At 42.0% G+C, this 21773-nt stretch overlaps 1 protein-coding gene across 2 annotated transcripts in view; it reads right to left on the reverse strand.

The window, feature by feature from the left end:
* The window catches only part of LOC120936992 (collagen alpha-1(XXI) chain-like), a 280507-nt gene that overhangs the window by 211748 nt on the left and 46986 nt on the right, over nt 1–21773 (reverse strand). For both annotated transcript variants that reach the window (XM_040349853.1, XM_040349854.1), the window contains exon 2: nt 9920–10023. In XM_040349853.1, coding sequence (XP_040205787.1) covers nt 9920–10001 — 82 coding nt within the window. In that variant the 5' untranslated portion in view covers nt 10002–10023. The remainder of the gene's footprint in view (nt 1–9919; nt 10024–21773) is intronic.

Below are 21773 nucleotides of genomic sequence, written 5' to 3' on the forward strand. Positions count from 1 at the left end.
AATTGGGTCATTAAGCTTCTGTAGTTGTGCAGGGGAAAGAGATGGAAACGGGAGATCTCTAAACCAAGAGAGGGAGGGTTCCGAAGGGGGAGAGTGTTGAGGGCCCAGCAATGAGGAGTAAAATTCTTGAAAAATTGCCAAGACCTCTTGAGGATGTGAAACCGTCCCACCGGAGGGGGAAGATAATTTATAACTATGAGGGGGCCTATAAGATTGGTTCAATTTTCTTGCAAACATCGTGGACGCCGCATTACTGTGGAGCAAGAACTTGGCCTTAGACCACCGTAAGGACTTTTCAGTTTTGGCCGAAAGAAGAGCATCCAACTCCAACCTCTTCTGTTCAATTAGGGCCCTTGTGGGTTCTGATAGTAAGGAGGTGGGGTTTTTATATAATGTATCCAGTTCTGAGGAAAGTTTTACAATCTGGAGCTTATTTGCATTGTTACGAGCCGTGGCTAATTTGATTAGGACACCCCTGAGCACCGCCTTATGCGCGACCCAGAGAGTAGGAATTGGAGTCTCGGGAATGTCATTTATGGAAAAGTAGGACTCAATGGCCTTGGTAACCTCGCATTCGACCATTGGATCGGCGAGAAGGGCTTCGTTCAACCGCCATGTAAACGTCGAGGGAGGGAGCCTAATAAATTCCGTAGAGAAGGAAGTGATGTGATGGTCTGACCATACACAATTATGTATACTGGCAGAGCTAGAATTGGCAAGAATAACTGGGGTAGAAAAGATGTAGTCTAGCCTAGCATAACTACGGTGTGGATGAGAAAAGAATGTATATTCCCTAGCCCCTACGTTAAGGGCACGCCAGGTGTCAATAAGTTGCAAATCGGTCAGTTTGCGGGAAAGAGTTTTGGGAAAGGCCTTAGAAAGAGGGGAGACATGGCTCCTATCCAGGGAGGGAGTAGAGACTAAGTTAAAGTCCCCACCAACAATCATATGGGGGGACAAAAAAATTTCCAGGACTGCAAAAAATGAAGAAAAAAAGGAGGCAGGAGCCTCATTAGGGGCATAAACGCTAGCAATTGTACATTCCCTATTGTGGAGAAGGCCCTTAATAATAACAAATCTACTGTCCTTATCTCTATACGCATGTTGCACCTCAAAATGGAGAGAGGAGTGTAAAAATATAGCCGCACCCCTGCATTTAGTAGTGTGAAGGGTATAATAAGCCTGGGAGAAATACCTATTAAAAAACTTCGGATGAGATGCCTGCGAGAAGTGGGTCTCCTGCAATAAAAGAATTTTTGCTCCAAGTTGTTTGTATTGGGAGAACGCTTTCTTGCGTTTCAGAGGGGAATTGAATCCCTTAACATTATGCGATATACACTTAATCGCCATAGGAATTAATGGTTAAAAAATATAACAAATAAAATAAATAAAAAGAGAAGGCACCCAGAAAGGTCTGGGGGACAACCAGACCCAGAAGCTGCAAACTAGAACCCCTCCAAGCAGGCACCCCATCCCATTCAAACCAATCTCCTCGCATCAAGATTTCAAGGCTAAGCACAGTATGTTGCATTAGGGGTACAAAGATAAAGCCAAGGATCGTGGTGATCAATGTAGAAACACCAAGATGTTGGCTTGAAAGCAAATTCCACTGACAATGACAATGACATAAATAAAAAATAAAAAAAGCATAATAATATAAAATAAATGACAACCAGAGGCTATTCTGCTGTGGAGACAAAAATGCACAAAAAAAATATAAAGAAAAGAAAAATTGGAAAAAAGAGAGCAGAGTCATCAAAAAATGGATCAGGAAAAGAATAACTCCTGACAAAAGAAGAACGAAATCCTGAGACATACACGTCTCACCTCCAGGTAATCGTAGCTAGCAGTCCAAAAAACAGGAAGCTGCAACCACAGATCTATATGCAATCACTGGGATCACCGGAGGGGGGGGGAAACATGCTTTGGCGCTATGAAGCGGAACAATATGAAGTAAATAATTCCCGAGTCAGGGTATCATGGGTTGAGAAGAATAACAGAACACAGTAAAACACTTTTACCAGGGAGCCCATATTAGCAAATGTAAAGCGAAGGGCATAGATTTCAGGGACCGAGAGGGATTCCAATAGCAAAGCCGGGAGAGTCAGAGTCACAACCCGGAGCAATGGGTAATCAGTTCCTAGGAGAGCCTTGACCGTACCGAATCCTCCGCCTGTCACGTCTTGAAGGTGGCGTCTGCCAGATCTGAGAAGGGCGAGGTGTTAAGGGAGGACGGCGAATTTCTTCAGCATCCAGCAGGCCCAGCTTGACAAGGATCTCTTTCCCCTCAAATACCGTGGTGGCAACATACGTAGTACCATTGTGGGGGATGGACAATTTAAATGGGAACCCCCAACGGTAGCGAATCCGGGCATCTTGCAGGACCGCCGTGACTTCTTTCATCCCCCGTCGTCTGTCCAGAGTGGCGGGGGACAGGTCCGGGAAGATTTGCACTGTGAATTCATCCAGGGTGATCCTCTGAGTATTTCTGGCAGCTCTAAGAATTTCTTCTTTCACAAGAAAGTCTTTAAGGCATAGGATTATGTCCCTGGGAGGCTTGTCATCAGGGGGTTTAGGTCTTAGGGCCCTATGGATCCTGTCGCAAGTAAAGGCCGTGGCTTCCCTGTCAGGGAGTAGGGATTTAAAGAGTCTGATGACCGCCGGGATCAATTCCATAACTGTTTCAGGGATCCCCCTCAGACGCAAATTATGGCGGCGGTTCCGATTGTCGAGATCCTCGACTTGTGATTGTAGTTGATTAAATGCCGCGGCCAAGCTTTCATGTTCCCTGCTTAGGTCGCTGTATGCTAGGGCAAGCTCGTCATGCTTCGTCTCGAGCAGGTCCGTACGGGAGCCCAGGGAGGAGATCTCCTGAGAAAGGGTGTGTGAGGTCTTGTTCAGTTCCGACTGGAACTTCGAGGCCAGTCGGGTATACATGGCCTCAAGGCTTGCGTCCAGATCAGCCTTGGAGAGTGTTGCCGGGTACTCACAGTTGGTGGGGTGTGAAGAGGAACTCAGTTCAGGAGGTAAGGCCGGGGCCGCAGCGCCATTTTGAGACATGTTGCACTGCTCCCGCGTACGAAGAAGGTAATGGGTGAGAGAGGATTGGGCCGCTCCCTTGTTCTTTTTCTTCGCCGCCGACATGCACCGTGGTCACCGGGGTCGGAGGGTAGTAGTTTGGAGGATCAGCAGAAAGATTATGGCCCCCGAATGGAAGGATTAGTTCCGACGCGCCAGGAGCTGGTCTAACAGGCGTCCATCTCCGTTCGCGCCGCGCATGCGCCCCCTGAAATTCGAAATTTTTACGTCGTTTGCGTAAGTCGTCCGTGAATAGGGATTTACGTTGTTTACGTCCACGTCGAAATCAATAGGCCCGTGCGGCGTACTTAGCCGCAATGCACACTGGGAAATGTAGGCGCCCAGCGCATGCGCAGTTTAAAAAAAACGTCAATCACGTCGGGTCAAGCCTCATTACCATTAAACACGCCCCCTCATACAAATTTGAATTAGGCGCCCTTACGCCTGCCCGCTTTAGGCTACGCCGCCGTAACTTAGCAGGCAAGTACTTTGAGAATCAAGTACTTGCCTCGCTAACTTACGGCAGCATAGCCTAAACACGCTAAGCTACGCCGCCGCAAATTTGCGGCATTCTCTCTGAATCTACCTATTAATGTTTTTTTATTAGTTAATTGTAGATGATTATAAATAAAGGTTTTAAAAAAACTGTGTAAATGAGAAATACCCAAAAGCTCATAAAATAGCATAGTAGTCGTTTTTCAACATATAGTTCTTTCTTTTGTTGTGTTGTTCCTATAAAAAAAAAACTGTAAATATGTCCTGTTAAAATTGGGACACTTGGATAAAAATGCTGGTATGGTAGAAACCCTAACTAATAGTGCTAGTTGTTTTGAGTACCCCAATAACAGTCCAATATGACCCTTTTATTGGGCACTTCTAGCACTAAAAACGTAATACATTATTGCGCTATCAAAAGAAGGTTACTAAACAATATTGCTACTTTATTGATGATATATTTGAGCCTTACAGCTAACTTGCCTTGTAGTGTTTTTTAAGCAAAATTTGGAAAAAGTGGTGCAAAGTATCTAAAATCTAGCAAATTGTCAACCTCTAGTTTAGATGGACTCTGCTCTGGCTTCTTTAAGTTTTATAATATTATTTTATACTGGGACACGCTGAAATATCATAAATACTGTATAACTCTATGCTCAATATTGATTTTCTATGGTAATTCAGTGGAAGCTTTCGTTTATCCAGCATATACTTATTTAACAATATAAATCCCTAGAAGTGCAACAAAGAGTTGAGATGGAAAAAAGTAATCTGAAACATCAAAAGCCATTGCCAACAAATTGAGCCAAACAAAAGAAATGCCCTAAAATAAAATCTTCAAAAACCAGAAGGTGTCCAATTCACAAGGGAAACATAAGAATATCACCTCTTTTCACATTGAAGCAACATCTGCAATTGCTATCTTCTGAATTATACTAAAGTAATTGTTTAGACTCTTGGGTTTATGTCGGTAATCTGATCCATTAACTAAGTTACTGAGGTCATATATCAGTGGATAAAATAAAGAAATTCTAACAACACATTTGGTTTAGGAGAATTTGCCTCCAGCTCTAATGGAACTGCAAATTCCAGCATACCTTCCAAGGTTCGGCTCTAACAGGACAATAGTGCAAAAACTAACAACCCTTATATAACTTCTTATGATGTCATGGAACCATTAGGCCCCGTACACACGACCGAACATGTCTGCCAAAACTGGTCCGCGGACCAGTTTCAGCAGACATGTTCGGTCGTGTGTACGGCCGACCGGACAGGTTTCCATCGGACATTTGTCCACCCGACCGTTTTCGAGCGGACAAATGTTTCTTAGCATGCTAAGAAACATGTCCGCTGGAAGCCTGTCCGTCGGACATGTTCGGTCGTCTGTACAGACTCACCGTACATGTCCGATCGGCCGCCATCCCTCGCATGCGTCGAAGTTATTCGATGCATGCATGGAAGCTTTGAACTTCCAGGGCCGCACACGTCGCCGCGTCATTGCGGCGACGGCGCGGCCACGTCACCGCGTATCGTGTACGCGCGGATTTCTGTCTGATGGTGTGTCCGGCGGACCGTTTTCAGCGGACAGTCCGTCCGTCTGTACGAGGCCTTAAAGACACATATCACATGAATTTTGTAATACACTCCCTCAGGCAAATCTCTATGGAGTTTTCTATTCATTTTACAAAGTTAATTTTAGATTGTAAGAAGATACATAAATCCTTCAGTTGAAACCATATACAAGTTCACGTGGACAAAGAAAGCACTCAGGTCCAATACATCAATATATGTGCCAACAATGATGATAATCCTGGAACCAACTCAACGTTGTAAAACCTAAAAGTTTTTTATTGATAAAACAGTGTATTAAAAAGAGTCCATTATAGGACCTATGGGGCTCTTAAAACCAATACACAATGAGCAATAGCCACATAGGTGCTGAAATATGTAATTGATTGCTCCACAGTGTTTGTGCAATGGTAATAATGATAACACAAAGTTATCCCAACTTGTATTCTTACATATCTGAGAAACCCACTTGTGCTGGTGGTGGTGTGTGGCAGGCAAAGGAGTGGAAAATGTGGCTTAACAAGAGCTGCATACCCGGGATAGTGGCCAGGATGTATAGCCATGACCAGGTCATGGATACAGTGTGAAACAAGCCTGAGATTGCACTTCAAGCCTCCAGCTGCTTATTCCGGGTAGCAGCTCTGTCCTTCCAGCCTTCTTGTGAAGTCACATTAGGCATGCCATTTTTAGCTTGCGCAGTCCTGGCATTTACCCTGTGTAGATATCCTTGTAGTGGATACATGGGTTATGCCTCACCATACATTCTGGCCTCTATTCCGGGTACGCAGCATGGGTTAAGCCATCTTTTTCACTCCTTGGCCTGCAGCACACCAACACAGCTGCCAGCACAAGTGGGTTGCTTGGATATGTAAGCATGTAAGTCGGAATAACTTTATGTTATCATTATTAGCATTGCATAGATATTGTGGAACAATCCTCTACATGCTGCAGCACCTGTGTGATTATTGCCAATAGTGTGTTGATTTCACGAGCCCCAGAGCTTCTATGATGGACTCTTTTTCATGCACTGTTTTATCAATAAATAACTTTTAGGTTTTACAACATTGAGTTGGTTCCTGGATTTTCATAATTTGTGGCACATACACTGTATTGTCAAAAGTATTGGGATGCCTGCTTTACACACACATGAACTTTAAGCTTAGCCCATATGGTTCAATATTGAGTTGGCCCACCCATTACAGCTATAACAGCTTCAGATATTCTGGGAAGGCTGTCCATAAGGTTTAGGAGTGTTTCTATGACAATGTTTGACCATTCTTCCAGAAGCGCTTCCAAATCCTGGCCCCTCAGCATGTGAATGAGTATGGGGTACCCCTATCCATTCACCATCCAAAAGACTCCGCTGTCAACTAAGGCAAACCACCAAATGCCTGGCTTGCCGTTTGACAGTTCTTATATACAGGGAGTGCAGAATTATTAGGCAAATGAGTATTTTGACCACATCATCCTCTTTATGCATGTTGTCTTACTCCAAGCTGTATAGGCTCGAAAGCCTACTACCAATTAGGCATATTAGGTGATGTACATCTCTGTAATGAGAAGGGGTGTGGTCTAATGACATCAACACCCTATATCAGGTGTGCATAATTATTAGGCAACTTCCTTTCCTTTGGCAAAATGGGTCAAAAGAAGGACTTGACAGGCTCAGAAAAGTCAAAAATAGTGAGATATCTTGCAGAGGGATGCAGCACTCTTAAAATTTCAAAGCTTCTGAAGCGTGATCATCGAACAATCAAGCGTTTCATTCAAAATAGTCAACAGGGTCGCAAGAAGCGTGTGGAAAAACCAAGGCGCAAAATAACTGCCCATGAACTGAGAAAAGTCAAGCGTGCAGCTGCCAATATGCCACTTGCCACCAGTTTGGCCATATTTCAGAGCTGCAACATCACTGGAGTGCCCAAAAGCACAAGGTGTGCAATACTCAGAGACATGGCCAAGGTAAGAAAGGCTGAAAGACGACCACCACTGAACAAGACACACAAGCTGAAACGTCAAGACTGGGCCAAGAAATATCTCAAGAATGATTTTTCTAAGGTTTTATGGACTGATGAAATGAGAGTGAGTCTTGATGGGCCAGATGGATGGGCCCGTGGCTGGATTGGTAAAGGGCAGAGAGCTCCAGTCCGACTCAGACGCCAGCAAGGTGGAGGTTGAGTACTGGTTTGGGCTGGTATCATCAAAGATGAGCTTGTGGGGCCTTTTCGGATTGAGGATGGAGTCAAGCTCAACTCCCAGTCCTACTGCCAGTTTCTGGAAGACACCTTCTTCAAGCAGTGGTACAGGAAGAAGTCTGCATCCTTCAAGAAAAACATGATTTTCATGCAGGACAATGCTCCATCACACGCGTCCAAGTACTCCACAGCGTGGCTGGCAAGAAAGGGTATAAAAGAAGAAAAACTAATGACATGGCCTCCTTGTTCACCTGATCTGAACCCCATTGAGAACCTGTGGTCCATCATCAAATGTGAGATTTACAAGGAGGGAAAACAGTACACCTCTCTGAACAGTGTCTGGGAGGCTGTGATTGCTGCTGCTGCACGCAATGTTGATGGTGAACAGATCAAAACACTGACAGAATCCATGGATGGCAGGCTCTTGAGTGTCCTTGCAAAGAAAGGTGGCTATATTGGTCACTGATTTGTTTTTGTTTTGTTTTTGAATGTCAGAAATGTATATTTGTGAATGTTCAGATGTTATATTGGTTTCACTGGTAAAAATAAATAATTGAAATGGGTATATATTTGTTTTTTGTTAAGTTGCCTAATAATTATGCACAGTAATAGTCACCTGCACACACAGATATCCCCCTAAAATAGCTAAAACTAAAAACAAACTAAAAACTACTTCCAAAAATATTCAGCTTTGATATTAATGATTTTTTTGGGTTCATTGAGAACATGGTTGTTGTTCAATAATAAAATTAATCCTCAAAAATACAACTTGCCTAATAATTCTGCACTCCCTGTAGGTAAGGGGGGCAGTGCCACCAGGTGACGTAACCAGGTGGCTCTGCCCCTTACCAATATAAGAGCTGTCAAATGGCAAGCCAGGCATTCCGCAGTTTGCTTTAGTTGACAGCGGGCATATTTTTTTTAACTTTTATGGGTCCGGTGGGGGCATCATAATTGACAATGGATCTACATCAGGGGACACTGTTTTTTTATTTTAATTAAAGGAATTGTCAAAAACTGTCTCTGTGTTCTTATTACTTTTTGAGACATTACCCAAAGTACAAAGTACTCAATACCCATTCACATAGGTTGGGGCCAGGATCTGAGGGATCCCTTGTTAAAGGGGGCTTTCAGATTCCAATAAGCCCCCTGCCCGCAGACCCCCACAACCACAGCTCATGGTTGTGGGGATGAGGCCCTTGTCCCCATCAACATGGGGACAAGGTGCTTAGGAGGGCAGAGCCCTTCTGCCCCAAAGCACCCACCCCCCATGTTGAGGGAATGTGGTCTGTTATGATTCAGGAGGGAGAGGTGCTCACTCATCCCCCCCCCAGTCGAATGCCCTGCAAATTTGGTTGTTTGCCAAACGGGCAAACAGGCGATGTTCGGGCTGAACTTTTGCTCGGCCTTATCCATTCACCAAACTCTAGTTACTGAACCTCTCTAATACATGGCCTAGCGTCAGACATTTTCAAGGTTTAAGGTAACTTCAGTTATATACTTACATGGTTACACACATGAACACAGAGTTGAAAAAGAAACAAAAAACAAACATTACATCCTTAGAACATGTAACCCATTGATGATCGGAGTGAAGGGATTTTAAACATGTGATCCAATTTCTTTTACAGTGAAAAACGTTTCTTGGATGCTTAAATCCTTGAAATGGCATTAGTCACTCTTTAGATTTGTGCGTTTAAGTACACATCCAACCTTTTGGTGAAACAATATAATAAATCTTCCAGAACCTGTTCCCGTGGAAACATTTTCACATTTCCAAAGCATTTAAAGGATAGAGCCTTTTCTATACACAAATTTAAATGTCTTTATTTCCAGTTGCAAGGGGTGCCCTCCTGTCTTTTAGGATAACCTTTAAGTTAACAGTTTTACACTGTGTTTTCTATATGATCACCCTTCTATGCATTCTCTCCCAGTTCACAGTTTACCAAATAGTCAACAAACTCCTCTGTGGAGTGGATCTGTTGTTGTTCTTCATATTATTAGTAGTAATATAATATATATTATGTAGCTAGCAGAAAATTACAAGCTTGTAATGGATAATTCTACCTTTGACCAATCATGGCTCTCACAGCACATTGCTCTGTGATTGGCCAATCAGGAGCCGTCAATGCACTGCGATCTCTCAGTGCATTATGAGGTGCTCCGCAGCGCGTGAACTTGGCACAAACCCCCCATATGTTTGTTTGTTCTATGAACAAATGAACACCTGATGTCCGAGCCAATATAACATTCGGGGCCATCCTATGATATCTGGCCTTTAATTTGGATTGGAAATCCACTCTTCATTGTGATGTTTTACTACTGTTTTTTCATGTTGGTATTTTCAGAAAAGACTAGAACTGGAGACCCTCTCAGACTTCTGTAAACTCAACTTTAACATATAGGCATAATAGGTTAGAAACAATCAAAATGAGTATACATTTAATGCAGTTTGAGTCACCAGTAAACTCTGCCCTATCCCCAATAACAAAACTGTTGTAACCAGATATAAGCAATATGGATCAAAGAACTTGAAGTACAGAGACAACATATTGTTTATATAGTATAATATCCAGTGTTTTTCTTACTTGATCGTATTTCACCATCTTCTGCTGAAGAGATATGATATTGAAGTAGAAGCATCACAACAGTATAATTTACCCATGCCATCTATGAAGCTGAAAATATAAATCTGAAGAAATAAAAAAACATGATTCAGTATTGTACACTAAACATATGGCTACATAAGTATTATAAGTATTTAGGTAAAATTGATAAAAAGAGGGATGTATTCTGTACTAGTTGTAAGGAATGTGCAAATTTGGAAATTTTCACTTTGCCAAAATCTTGGCAAAAGATCTGGTCACTAGCCACTAGTCAAATTTAGCAATTGAGATGTTAACAATAATTATTAAATACAACTATGCTACTTTCATGATATTCTTTACTGTTGCCATTATTGGAAAACTGTTTATTAAACCTTAAGCCCTGTACACACGATCGGATATCTGATGGAATCTGATCCAATGGATTTTTTCATCGGAGTTCCGATGAAGCTGACTTTCATCAGTCTTGCTTACACACCATCAGTCAAAAATCAGATCGTGCCAAAACACGGTGACGTAAAACACTACGACAAGCCCAAAAAAATGAAGTTCAATGCTTCCGAGCATGCGTTGACTTGATTCTGAGCATGCGTGGATTTTTGTCCAATGGAGTTCCACACAGACGATCACATTTTTCTATCGTTTTTTATCCATAGGAAAAATTTAAAATATGTCAACCTTCATATTCTCTCATAGCAGTTATACGTAGGCAAGAAATACTTGAACCACAGTTCATTGACTTTATGGGCAAAACTCCACCACTTTAAAGTTAGAAAGCAAATGTAAAACATTGTACTTCAATGACCATCTGCTAAGTCCAACTGCTGTTTACAGCTAATCTCTGGAATGCGGAAGCTGTCCATACCACTGCTTACAGAACTCCAAATAAGAGATTTCCATTTTTCTAGAAAATGTTCTTCTATTATTAAAAACCACATAATTCATTTTTCGTTTCTATACAATTGCATTTTTCCATATTATAAAAAGAGAAATCTTGCAGACATAATCATGACTGATTTAGTGTTGGTTTTGGACATTAAATACATTTCATTCAAGGAAAAGAAACAAAACTTTGCACAGCATTTTACAGCCAAACTGTGTCAGATCAAAGTTATGTTCAATGTCTGAAGTCATAAATTCTGGTATTATTACAAGAAATCTTCAGATGTTCAAGCTATAAAACAGCATTATGTAGATAAAATATAGAAAACGGTTAAACTGGAGCTGTGTGAACAATACTGTGCATTTCAGTAGTTTTTTCTTACTTATATCTACCATGTTTTTTTTGCCAGCAATAACAATAGACATGAGCAGAGCTTTTTTTCTCAAAAAATAGGTGCAGGAACTCAACCACGACCACATTCAAATTTCACAAACAGTAGAAGGGTCTTAAAGGGGCATTAAATACCAGAATTGCATCACATACAGAGTGTAGAGTTCAGGGGGTTACACACAGAGTGCAGAGCTGTCACTTGAAAACACAGAAACCAGACTTCTGTGTTTACAAGTGATTGTGGTGAGCAGGCGCCAAAGGGTCTGAGCCAGAGGTGGTGGAACTGAGTTCCCCCAAGTTCCCCCTGAAAAAAAGCCCTGGACATGAGCCTATATACAACAGAAAAAAATAATACGTTAAGGACAAGTCCATACGTGGCATTTTGTTGGCATAAATATTTTATGGCACGTTCACTATGATTTAATACTAGCCTTTTATTTTTGTTACAGATACATGCTAGATGTTCCCTAATTGAAATAAGGATGGGCCACCATGCCGTGCATGTTTGGAGAAATGCAATGTGATTGCATTGGAAACATGTCTTCTTTCACTGTAAATGGGGAAAAGTATTAACTGTGCACTAGGCCCAATAAATAAATAAACATGTTGGAACACAGGCAAGGGGCACATGTTTCCATTGACAAAAAAATTTTGAATGCCAAACTTAGCAGTGAACCTTTTTGATGTCTATGTTAGTTGAATCTTGATATTCAATTCTGGGTATTTTAAAGGCTAATTGGCAACATATACTCAAAAAAGCACAAGGAGAGCTGGGCACTACCATGGAGGACATTTACCAAATAAAAAATATCTTATAGCAGGGAGAGGGTCTTTTAAATGCTATCTCAAGGGAGACTTGGTAAAAAAAAACACCAATACTTTAATTTGCATGTTTGGAAGATGCATTTAAGCTGTATATGGTGTTGTGGAATAGTAAGCACTGCTGTGCTGTTGCACATAACTCAGGAATATTCCAATGTTGTAGGCATTGAAAGTGTATCTTTAATGAAAATAGAAGCTGATCCCCCAAGGTTAAATCGCTTGCAAGGCTGATTTAAAAATAAAGCTGTTGCTGAAAAAAGATAAAGGGGCAGATCCACATACATCGGCGCATATATCGGGCGTAGCGTATCTAAAATACACTACGCCGCCATAACTTACTTTTTTTTTGTAATCCTCAAAGAATGTGCGCCGTAAGTTACGGTGGCGTAGTGTATCTTTGGCAGCGTAAGGGCACGCAATTCAAATCGATGTGATGGGGGCGTGTTTTATGTAAATACGTTGTGACCCGACGTAAACAAAGTTTTTTTTTAACGGCGCATGCGCCGTCCGTGGGGGTATTCCAGTGCGCATGCTCGAAATTAAACCGGAACAAGCCAATGCTTACAATGGTGACGTCATTCTATGCAAATCCCTATTCGCAAATGACTTACGCAAACGACGTAAAAAATTCAACGACAATTTCAAAAATGTCAACGCGGGAACGACGGCCATACTTAACATTGAGTACGCCTCATATAGCAGGGGTAGCTATACGCCGGAAAAAGCCAAACGCAAACGCAAACGTGGAATTTGACGGAAACGCCACCTAGCGGCCAGCGTAAATATACACCTACGATCCGACGGCGTACTAAGACGTACGCCTGTCGGATCGATCCCTCATTCCGTCGTATCTTGTTTTGTGGATACAAAACAAAGATACGACGCGGGAACTTTGAAATTACGCGGCGTATCAATAGATACGCCGGCGTAATTCGTTTGTGGATCTGCCCCAAAATACACACTTCAACCCTGGCTTCCAATGCTCCTGGGAAGCGCTTGTGACATCACATGCTTCCCCACTGCCTCCTGTCCATTGAAGGGAATTTTTTCATGGCATTTCAAATGCCCAGCTACTCCAGAATGCAGATCTGAGGCACCAGAACATCATCTGTGCCTTACAGAAGCATTGGAAGCCAGAGCGTATGGTGACAACAGTGAAATACGGTAATGTGCATCAGCACAGCAGCATATAACTTCCTTTGGGAGTCATGTAACAGATTGATTTAAAGGCAGGAACAATTAGTAAATATGTGGCTTGTTATCCCTACACGGGACGTTGGTGCAAACTCTGCTGAACATTTTTTTTTAAAAGCTGAAACCAGCGTTTGGAAACGCCCGTTTTGCCGCGATTGCAGCCACGTTTAGCGGCGTTTTACCGTGTTTGCGTCTATAAGTTTTTAGTTAAGAAACATCATAAGACCCTCCCTAAGCTCAAAAAACAGTATTATTTAACCATTTCAGCCATTTTGTGAGACCAGAGTGAGTAGCAGCAGCTGAGAGAGCAGCAGTTTACTTATATTTAGCGTGTCACTTGCCACATCACCTGCCACAAGCTGTGGATTGTCCACTTGCCACGTCACCTGCCACAAGTTGTGGATTGTCCACTTGCCATGTCACCTGCCACAAGTTGTAGATTGTTCACTTGCCACATCACCTGTCCACGTCACACGTCACCTGGCCTCGTCACCTGCCACAAGTTGTGGATTGGCCACTTGCCACGTCACCTGGCCACGTCACCTGCCACATCACCTGGCCACAAGTTGTGAAGTGTCCACTTGCCACGTCACCTGGCCACGTCACCTGGCCACATCACCTGGGGCCATGTCACCTGCCACAAGTTGTGTATTGTCCACTTGCCACGTCCCCTGCCACAAGGTGTGGATTGTCCACAATGCAATGCAAGCAATTACATTTTTTTTTATATTTTTGAGATTTCTAATGTAAAAAAAAAGGTCACCTTTAAAAACGCTTATAAATGAAAAGGCGGCTAAATGCGGATAACAGCAATGCTAGTGGTGTAATGGATTGGATCAAGGGCTCATTAGGGTATATTAATGGTCTATTAATCATTGCAAGCAATTACAATTTTTTAAAATATTTTTTAATGGTTTTTCATCATTTGCCATCATTTTTGAGATTTTTAATGCAAAAAAAATAGGGCACCTTTTAAAGCGCTTATAAACGAAATTGCGACACAATGCCGGGACCGCGTTTAGCTGTGTTTAGCCGTGTTTTGCATCTGAAACGTGAATATTTTTGCGTCTGAACTCACTTTTTTGCTTTCAGAAAAGGGAGGTTAAACGCAACTGCATATAAACGGCAATAAACGAGACTGTGTACATGGTTACATAGGATAACATTGAATGAGTTCAAAGTGTCCAACTGCCTCTGAACGCGAGTTTAACAGCGTCCTGTGTACATGGGCCAAAATGTGAACAGGGAAAAGCTGTAAAGAGACTACACAACATCAGCAGCATAAAGGATAAAAAATTACAAAAAAAAATTAAAAATCTTCCCTCCCGCCCTACCTTCCCTCCACCCTTACCGCTCCCTATCCACCTTATCATTTTCAGCAGAACCTCTATGCTTTCCGCATCACAGCAAAAGCAGATTGTTGATATAGTTTCTGGAAACCCATTTTTTTATAGTGAGGGGACTGGCTTATTCAAATGCCCTCTTTTTGGCCATTCTAAGTCAGCTGGCCTAAGCTCAATTTGCCATTATGTTTAATATAGCAAATTTTCACATTACTTTGCCAGTTTTGTGAACCACGCATCATGCCTGTAGTCTGTAGACTCTATTCTGGATCCTAAGAGGACCAACTCTCACCAAATATGTTTTCATTGTCATGCATTCTCTAGCTTGATGAGTATCAAAAACAATTACATGCAATATTTAAAAGTTACATATTACAATTGTTTGTTGCTTAGATATTAATGAAAAGTTTAGTATTTTCAAACTCTGTAGAGTTTTCAGTCTCTAAACTACATATCTGAAAGAGGAAAACGAATGAAAATTAACTTGGTAAATGGAATGTAGCTAGTAAAAATAGTTCCTCTGATTTTTTAACCGGGCCTTAGGCTTTACGCCCGAACACAAAATGCCATATTTTCTTTTTCTTTTTCCTCACCTGGAAGTATTAACATACAGTCAGAAAGCCTGCCAGGAGAACATTTTTCTGTTCCAGTGTAATGTTTACAATAGCTGATGCCATATTTTTTAATTTATTCTAATGGCACTTGAAAATATCTTTCATGCCTTTATAACAATAATATTCAGTTTGGAATTAGGCAACTATAGCAAAGTCTACCTTTCATACAGCACATAAATACCAACAATTTCATGCTATTTGCCCAGGGATTTGTAAATGATATGAAACTGAATAATTACCTTACTATACTTTATACCAACATTTCTGTAATTTGTGACAGAATGACTAATACCAGATACAATTATACAGAGATAGGAACATGCTTACAAGATCAAATCAAAGGATCTTTTTGTTTTACTCTTACCATATATGTATGCATATTTTTCCAATATGCAGGTCTAGATGCATATCCACTATCCCTAGAATAATTGTTATCCACGGAAACCAGTGGGATACTAGCCAAAAAATCAAATATAGCTTAAAGATTTCCCCCCACGGTCTGCTAGCCAGATGTGTCTGCTGTAGTCTGAGGTTATCCACAAATATAATCAGCTGATCCTACCAGAATTTCAGTTCTCTGTTATTTCATACATCAAGTCACATGGTAGTAATCTATATATATAAAAGCCTTTTCAGTAAGGCAAATGACACAGCTGAAGAGAAATGTGCAATAACCCATCAGAATTAATTTTTTTAAAGGTCAGATTTTCATGGTGCATATTTTGTAGTATGAACCCTAGTGACACTGCCAGTGCCGATCCTGACCTTCCTGGGGCCCTAAGCAAAATGACATGTCACATTAAAGTTGAGAAGCGCGAGGGGGGGCGGGGCTGCCGACAGTGACATGTCACATTAAGGATTAAAGTTGAGACGTTCATTAAAGTTCTGCTGTCGGAAATGACATCTTACATTAAAGTGAGAAGCGGGGGGTGCTGACTTACCTCTTCTCCCACGCAGCCATCAAGTTGAGAAGCGGGGTGACTTCTCACTAGGCAGGGCCTCTAGTCATTTGGGGGGCCCTCCGCAGCTTTTGCGGGGGCCTAAGCGGCTTGCATAGTGAGCCTATAGGGCGGATCAGCCCTGGACACTGGTTAACAACTAATTTAGATGTTCAAAACAAGCATCATTGATTGTAGTAAAGACAACTTATCCTGCCTTTACTGATATCTAAATGAAAAGTCAGAAATGAACACCAACAATAATAACACATTTGTGAAAAAACATAACACAAACATATTAGCGACATAAAACCAGTCATTATGTAAGTTTTCCAGCTGTTTATGCACTGACTTAAGCCAAGTCAACAGTCTACCACCCTGGGAGCTATGTCTTTGTTATTATGTTTGGCTTTTTCTTTAACAGACCAGTATGTTTGCTTTCTGTAACAATGTTGAAAGAGAGAAATATTAGTGAGAGATACGGGTTTAAATAATATCTTTTTGTCACAACATTCTAATACTGACTCAACTTAGATTTTTGAAAAAAGGTCCTTAAAGGTAATGGCTGACACGCTTTAGTTCTCCCATTGTAAAACATCTTAATTTCATTAAAGAATCAGACAACAAAGGATCAACTCATGGGGCATTTCCTTCCTAATTCCTACCGCAATTAAGGTATCTATTCCAACTCCGGTTTTAGTGACTATACCTTCTTTAAACATCTATGCCTGACCTTAATTTAGCAGAGACAATCACAGTGGACAATGTATATCAGAAAGCTGAATGCACCAAACACTTTGATTCCACGGATGTTTTTATTGCATGCAGAAAGCTCAGGCAATACAATAATATGCAAAAGACCTGCTATAGAATTGTTTTAGGTGGTCAAAATGAGTATTGGCTTTTTTAGCCCTAAAGTGTGTTGTGTAGGAGAAGGAGAATAATCACAAAATTATGTCATATGAAGGATGCAGAAAAATAAAAAACTGCAATACTAAGAATGATCAAAAGGTGGCAGCAAAATAAAATCACAGGGATTTAGGTATGTTCTCTGTAAAGTCACACAGAATTGAAGGCACTATATATGTGAAATAAATTATTGATAATAACAATAATTGCGGCACTAACCCCTAAATAGCCTTTGGATTTGTTTAGGTCCTCATGCCCCATCATTTACCTATGACCCGACAAACACTGACACACCTGGAATTGTAGAATGGGTTTTATTGAAACAGGCAAAGCATTACAAATTAAGTAGGTAAAACACAAAAGTAATAAAGACAGCTTTAGAATACAGACAGTATAAGAACAAGCTCAACTATTGGCACAGGCAAAGTCAGACAGCAGCACAACTGACAAAAGGCGCTAATGGAAAATTACCTATCTATTAGTCAGTTCCTGACTAAGCCACTGAAATGTGGAGAATTTAGCTGTAGTCCTGCCAGAGTCCTTTGACTCTCTCAGTGAAGTGCTCACTCTCAAGCCTAAGAGATCTGTAATCCTCATGCCGCGTACACACGACCGTGTGTCATTAAAAACTATCGTGTGTAGGCTCCATAGCATTTTTCTCAGCGTGAAAAATGGTCATTAAAAATTTAGAACATGCTCTAATTTTTCTCGTTTTTCACGTTGTAGTTTTTCACGTCATAGTTTTTCACGTCTTTAAAAACGGTTGTGTTTAGGCTTTAACGACGGGAAAAAAACGTGCATGCTCAGAAGCAAGTTATGATACGGGAGCACTCGTTCTGGTAAAACTAGCGTTTGCAATGGAGATAGCACATTCGTCACGCTGTAACAGACTGAAAAGCACGAATCGTCTCTCACGAAACTTTTAATAACACGAAATTAGCAAAAGCAGCCCAAAGGGTGGCGCCATCAGAATGGAACTTCCCCTTTATAGTGCGGATCTGTTTCCGCAGATTTTTATCCCCTGGGATGGATTTCAAGCGGATAAAAATTTGAAGACATGCTTTCAAATCTATCCTCTTGAATCCATCCCAACGGATTGATCCGCTGGTCTGTACAGACTCACCGGATCAATCCGTCCGAATGGATCCCCCGCATGCGTCGTAATGATTCGACGCATGCGTGGAATTCCTTATATGACCGCGTCGCGCACGTCGCGGATAAATCCTCTCGTGTGTACTAGGCCTTAAGTGTTGTATGTCACCGCGCTTTGCTCGAGCATTTTTTTCATGATCGTGTGTATGCAAGGCAGTCTTGACAAGAATCCTGTCAAGAAAAACGTATTTTTTTCCATGACATTAAAAACGGTCGTGTGTACGCGGCATCAGGAAAAATAAATGCTGCATTCCCCCATGGCAGAACGCCTTTCTCAGTAGCACCAGATAACCATGACAATCAGCTAACACAGTCTTCAAAAAATCCACTCGCCTGTTCGCATTTTGCGGGTGGATTTTGAGAGGGGATGAGTGTGGGCTGCCTGGGCGTGGGGGGGGAGCACCGCTGTCGGCCCGGGTTGTATTGCCTGTGTTCCAGCGATCGTAGGGGATGAGAGGGAAGAGCCGCCACCGCCGCCTGGCTAATTAGAGCGTTGGGGAACATGACAGCTTTCTTTACAATAGTTGTGTCTTTACCCGCCGTGCGGCGCCATATACAGCCCCTCCTCCTTGTCCGGGGAACTTTGATAGACAGATGGCGGGTAAACACACAGCTATTGTAAAGAAAGCTGTCATGTTCCCCAGCGCTCTAATTAGCCAGGCGGCGTCGGCTCTCCCCTCTCATCCCCTACGATCGCTGGAACACAGGCTGAAACTGGGGGGGGGGGGACACAGGCGGAAACTGGGGGGGGAAACAGGCTGAAACTGGGGGGGGGACACAGGCTGAAACTGGGGACACATACTGAACTGGGAACACAGGCTGAACTGGGAACACATGCTGAACTGGGCACATATGCTGAACTGGGGACACAGGCTGAACTGGGGACACATGCTGAACTGGGCACACAGGCTGAACTGGGGACACATGCTGAACTGGGGACACAAGCTGAAACTGGGGACACATGCTAAACTGGGGACACAGGCTGAACTTAGGACACAGGTTGATCTGGGGACACAGGCTGAACTGAGGACACATGCTGAACTGAGGACACATGCTGAACTGGGGACACATGCTGCACTGAGGACTGGGACACAGGCTGCACTGGCGGACACGGGCTGCACTGGCGGACACGGGCTGCACTAGCGGATACGGGCTGCACTGGCGGACAAAGGGCTGCATTGGCAGACACAGGCTGCATTGGCAGACACAGGCTGCACTGGCGAACACAGGCTGCACTGGCGGACACAAGCTGCATTGGCGGACATGGGCAAGCTCTATTTTTGGGTATGGATAAAGTTGTTGTTAATATTTTTATAACTTAATTCTGCATAGAACATTTAAGTGTAATTTTATGAGATAATATATGAGGGCGTGTTTAGGGGCGGGATTAGGGGCATGGCAAGGTAGGGGTTGGGCAGGGCAACTGGTGGCGAGTAACCCTTGAGGCCTGGCTAGTAGCTCAGGACTTGAAATTTTGAGCCCTGAGCTAACACATAGACATCCCACTACATCAGCACTGGCTCATAGGCCTCCCACCATGTCAGCACTCTGATGATGTCCTCCCAGGTGCAGTCTCTTTCTCACTAGCTCCTCCTGCTTACAGCATTCATTTAGATTGAAGATAGGTTGCAGCTTCATTACAAGGTCAAGCTAAGAGCAGACTGCTGAGCTCTAAGCCTCACCCTCAAGCCTGTACCTCTTCTTATGGCTCTACTTTATATTTCCTACCACTGTAGATCTCTGCTTTTATTGTTTCAACACAACACTACTTATTCCATAGCACTCTGATCTGCACAGCTAAAGCAACAACCTAATTCTGCAGCTTGATACTCAGCACTGCAGCAGATGGCCCTGGGCTCTCAGCACAACCTGCCCAGGCACTGTACACAGCATCTCTTTCTCCTGTGTGGGCTCCAAGCCACTTCATCCAACACAGCTACACTCTACTGGGCTCTCTCCAGGCTCACAGTAGCAGTCCCTAACTCCTCTAGATAGTCCTCTAGTTACAACAACTAAAATGACAGCAGTTGTTTTAAATACTTGGTACATGAGCTACCTTGCTAATCTACAAAACATGGTCAGTAAAGATTTGTGCATTATAGCAAACTTGCAACCCAGAAGCAGGACCACAAGGGTCAACTGGAAGGGCTATCAGTCCAGATTAAAAATTATCAAACAAATATGAACCAGGGTTTCCCATGTCAATATTGCTTTTTGTATCTTTTGAATGTTAATTACAAATCATTATATGATGTCAACATGTTCCTCAATGATTGTGCACTTGAAAAGTAGATATATTGTGATTGATTTACAAAAAAGGTTATCTATAAGCAAAAGTTGATGTTTACTTTATTAGCAAACAAAGGTAGACCCTGTTCAATTTGAAAAAAAAAAAACAATCAGTAGTAAGGGAATAAAATAGAACAGGATTTTGCCTTGCTCCTTATTGGACTGTTGATGGATGAAGTTAACACTGCTTAACTGTATTTACATAACTAACTGAATATTCATTTTGCTACAGTAAGTGAACAGTCCATACTAGTTAAATTGATGAATTTGCTGATATTTTATTGTCATCTAAATAAATACTGTAAATTATTTCACAAACAGTCACTTAAATTTTACATTTTTACAATTTAGCATTTTTTTTTCTAGACAGATATACTTTCACATCTGTCTACATTTAGGCCAACGCAGTTTAATTTGCAATGTTAGCTGTGAACTTCAGATAGCTATTGTGCATGTGTGGGAAACCCTCTGGTGTGCAACATGCATGTGTTTCTCATATAGACAAAGCCTGCTTAGAGATGCATTTTAATGTCCAATCTCAGAGCCAGATTCCATTATAAAGTGGCCGTTTAAAAAGCTAGAGAACCTGATTTGCTCTCTGGAGTTGCAAAGTAGTCTGAAGGGCCATCCACCTGTTCATCATAGCTTTGCAGTGTGACACTGAGACCCCCTACGAAGGGACATTGGAATGTGTCAATGTGAATCTTAGTTTTAAAGACACTAGGTGAAAATCCCAACTTTCTAGGACATAACTGGGCAAACAAGTGAATGCTGGGTCAGCAACATCAATATGGCAATATTAGGAGACTTCATATTTACATAAAGAACATGTTTACAAGCACACCATTTTTTTCCAAATGTCACTATGTAAATATGAATAGTACTCCATATTCCCATTGCACACTTTCCTGCCTGGGTGCTGCATCAACAACCAGCTGGGAACTGGTTTAACAGTCACAAGGAAAATGTTTGCCAGCACACCATGGATTAACAAGGAAGCGTCCAAGCAAATAATTTAATACATGATCACATCAAAAGAGTGGTGCAACGTTTCGGAGTCACCCAGGAGGAAGGGGTCCTGCGTGACTCAGAAACTCCAACCTCTCATTGACATACACAGAGTCGTGTACCCTGTCACAATATATACAAATTATTACTTTTGCCCTGCAAAATATCTAAAAACGGCAGCATTTGTTTATGTACAAAAACATAGGAAAAGTACATTTCACTGGTCCAGACACCATGGCCCAGATTCATGTAGAATCGCCTATCTTTAGGCGGGCGTAGTGCATCTCAGATACA

This window comes from Rana temporaria, chromosome 4 (genome assembly GCF_905171775.1).
Source record: "Rana temporaria chromosome 4, aRanTem1.1, whole genome shotgun sequence".
Taxonomy (NCBI): Eukaryota; Metazoa; Chordata; class Amphibia; order Anura; family Ranidae; genus Rana; species Rana temporaria.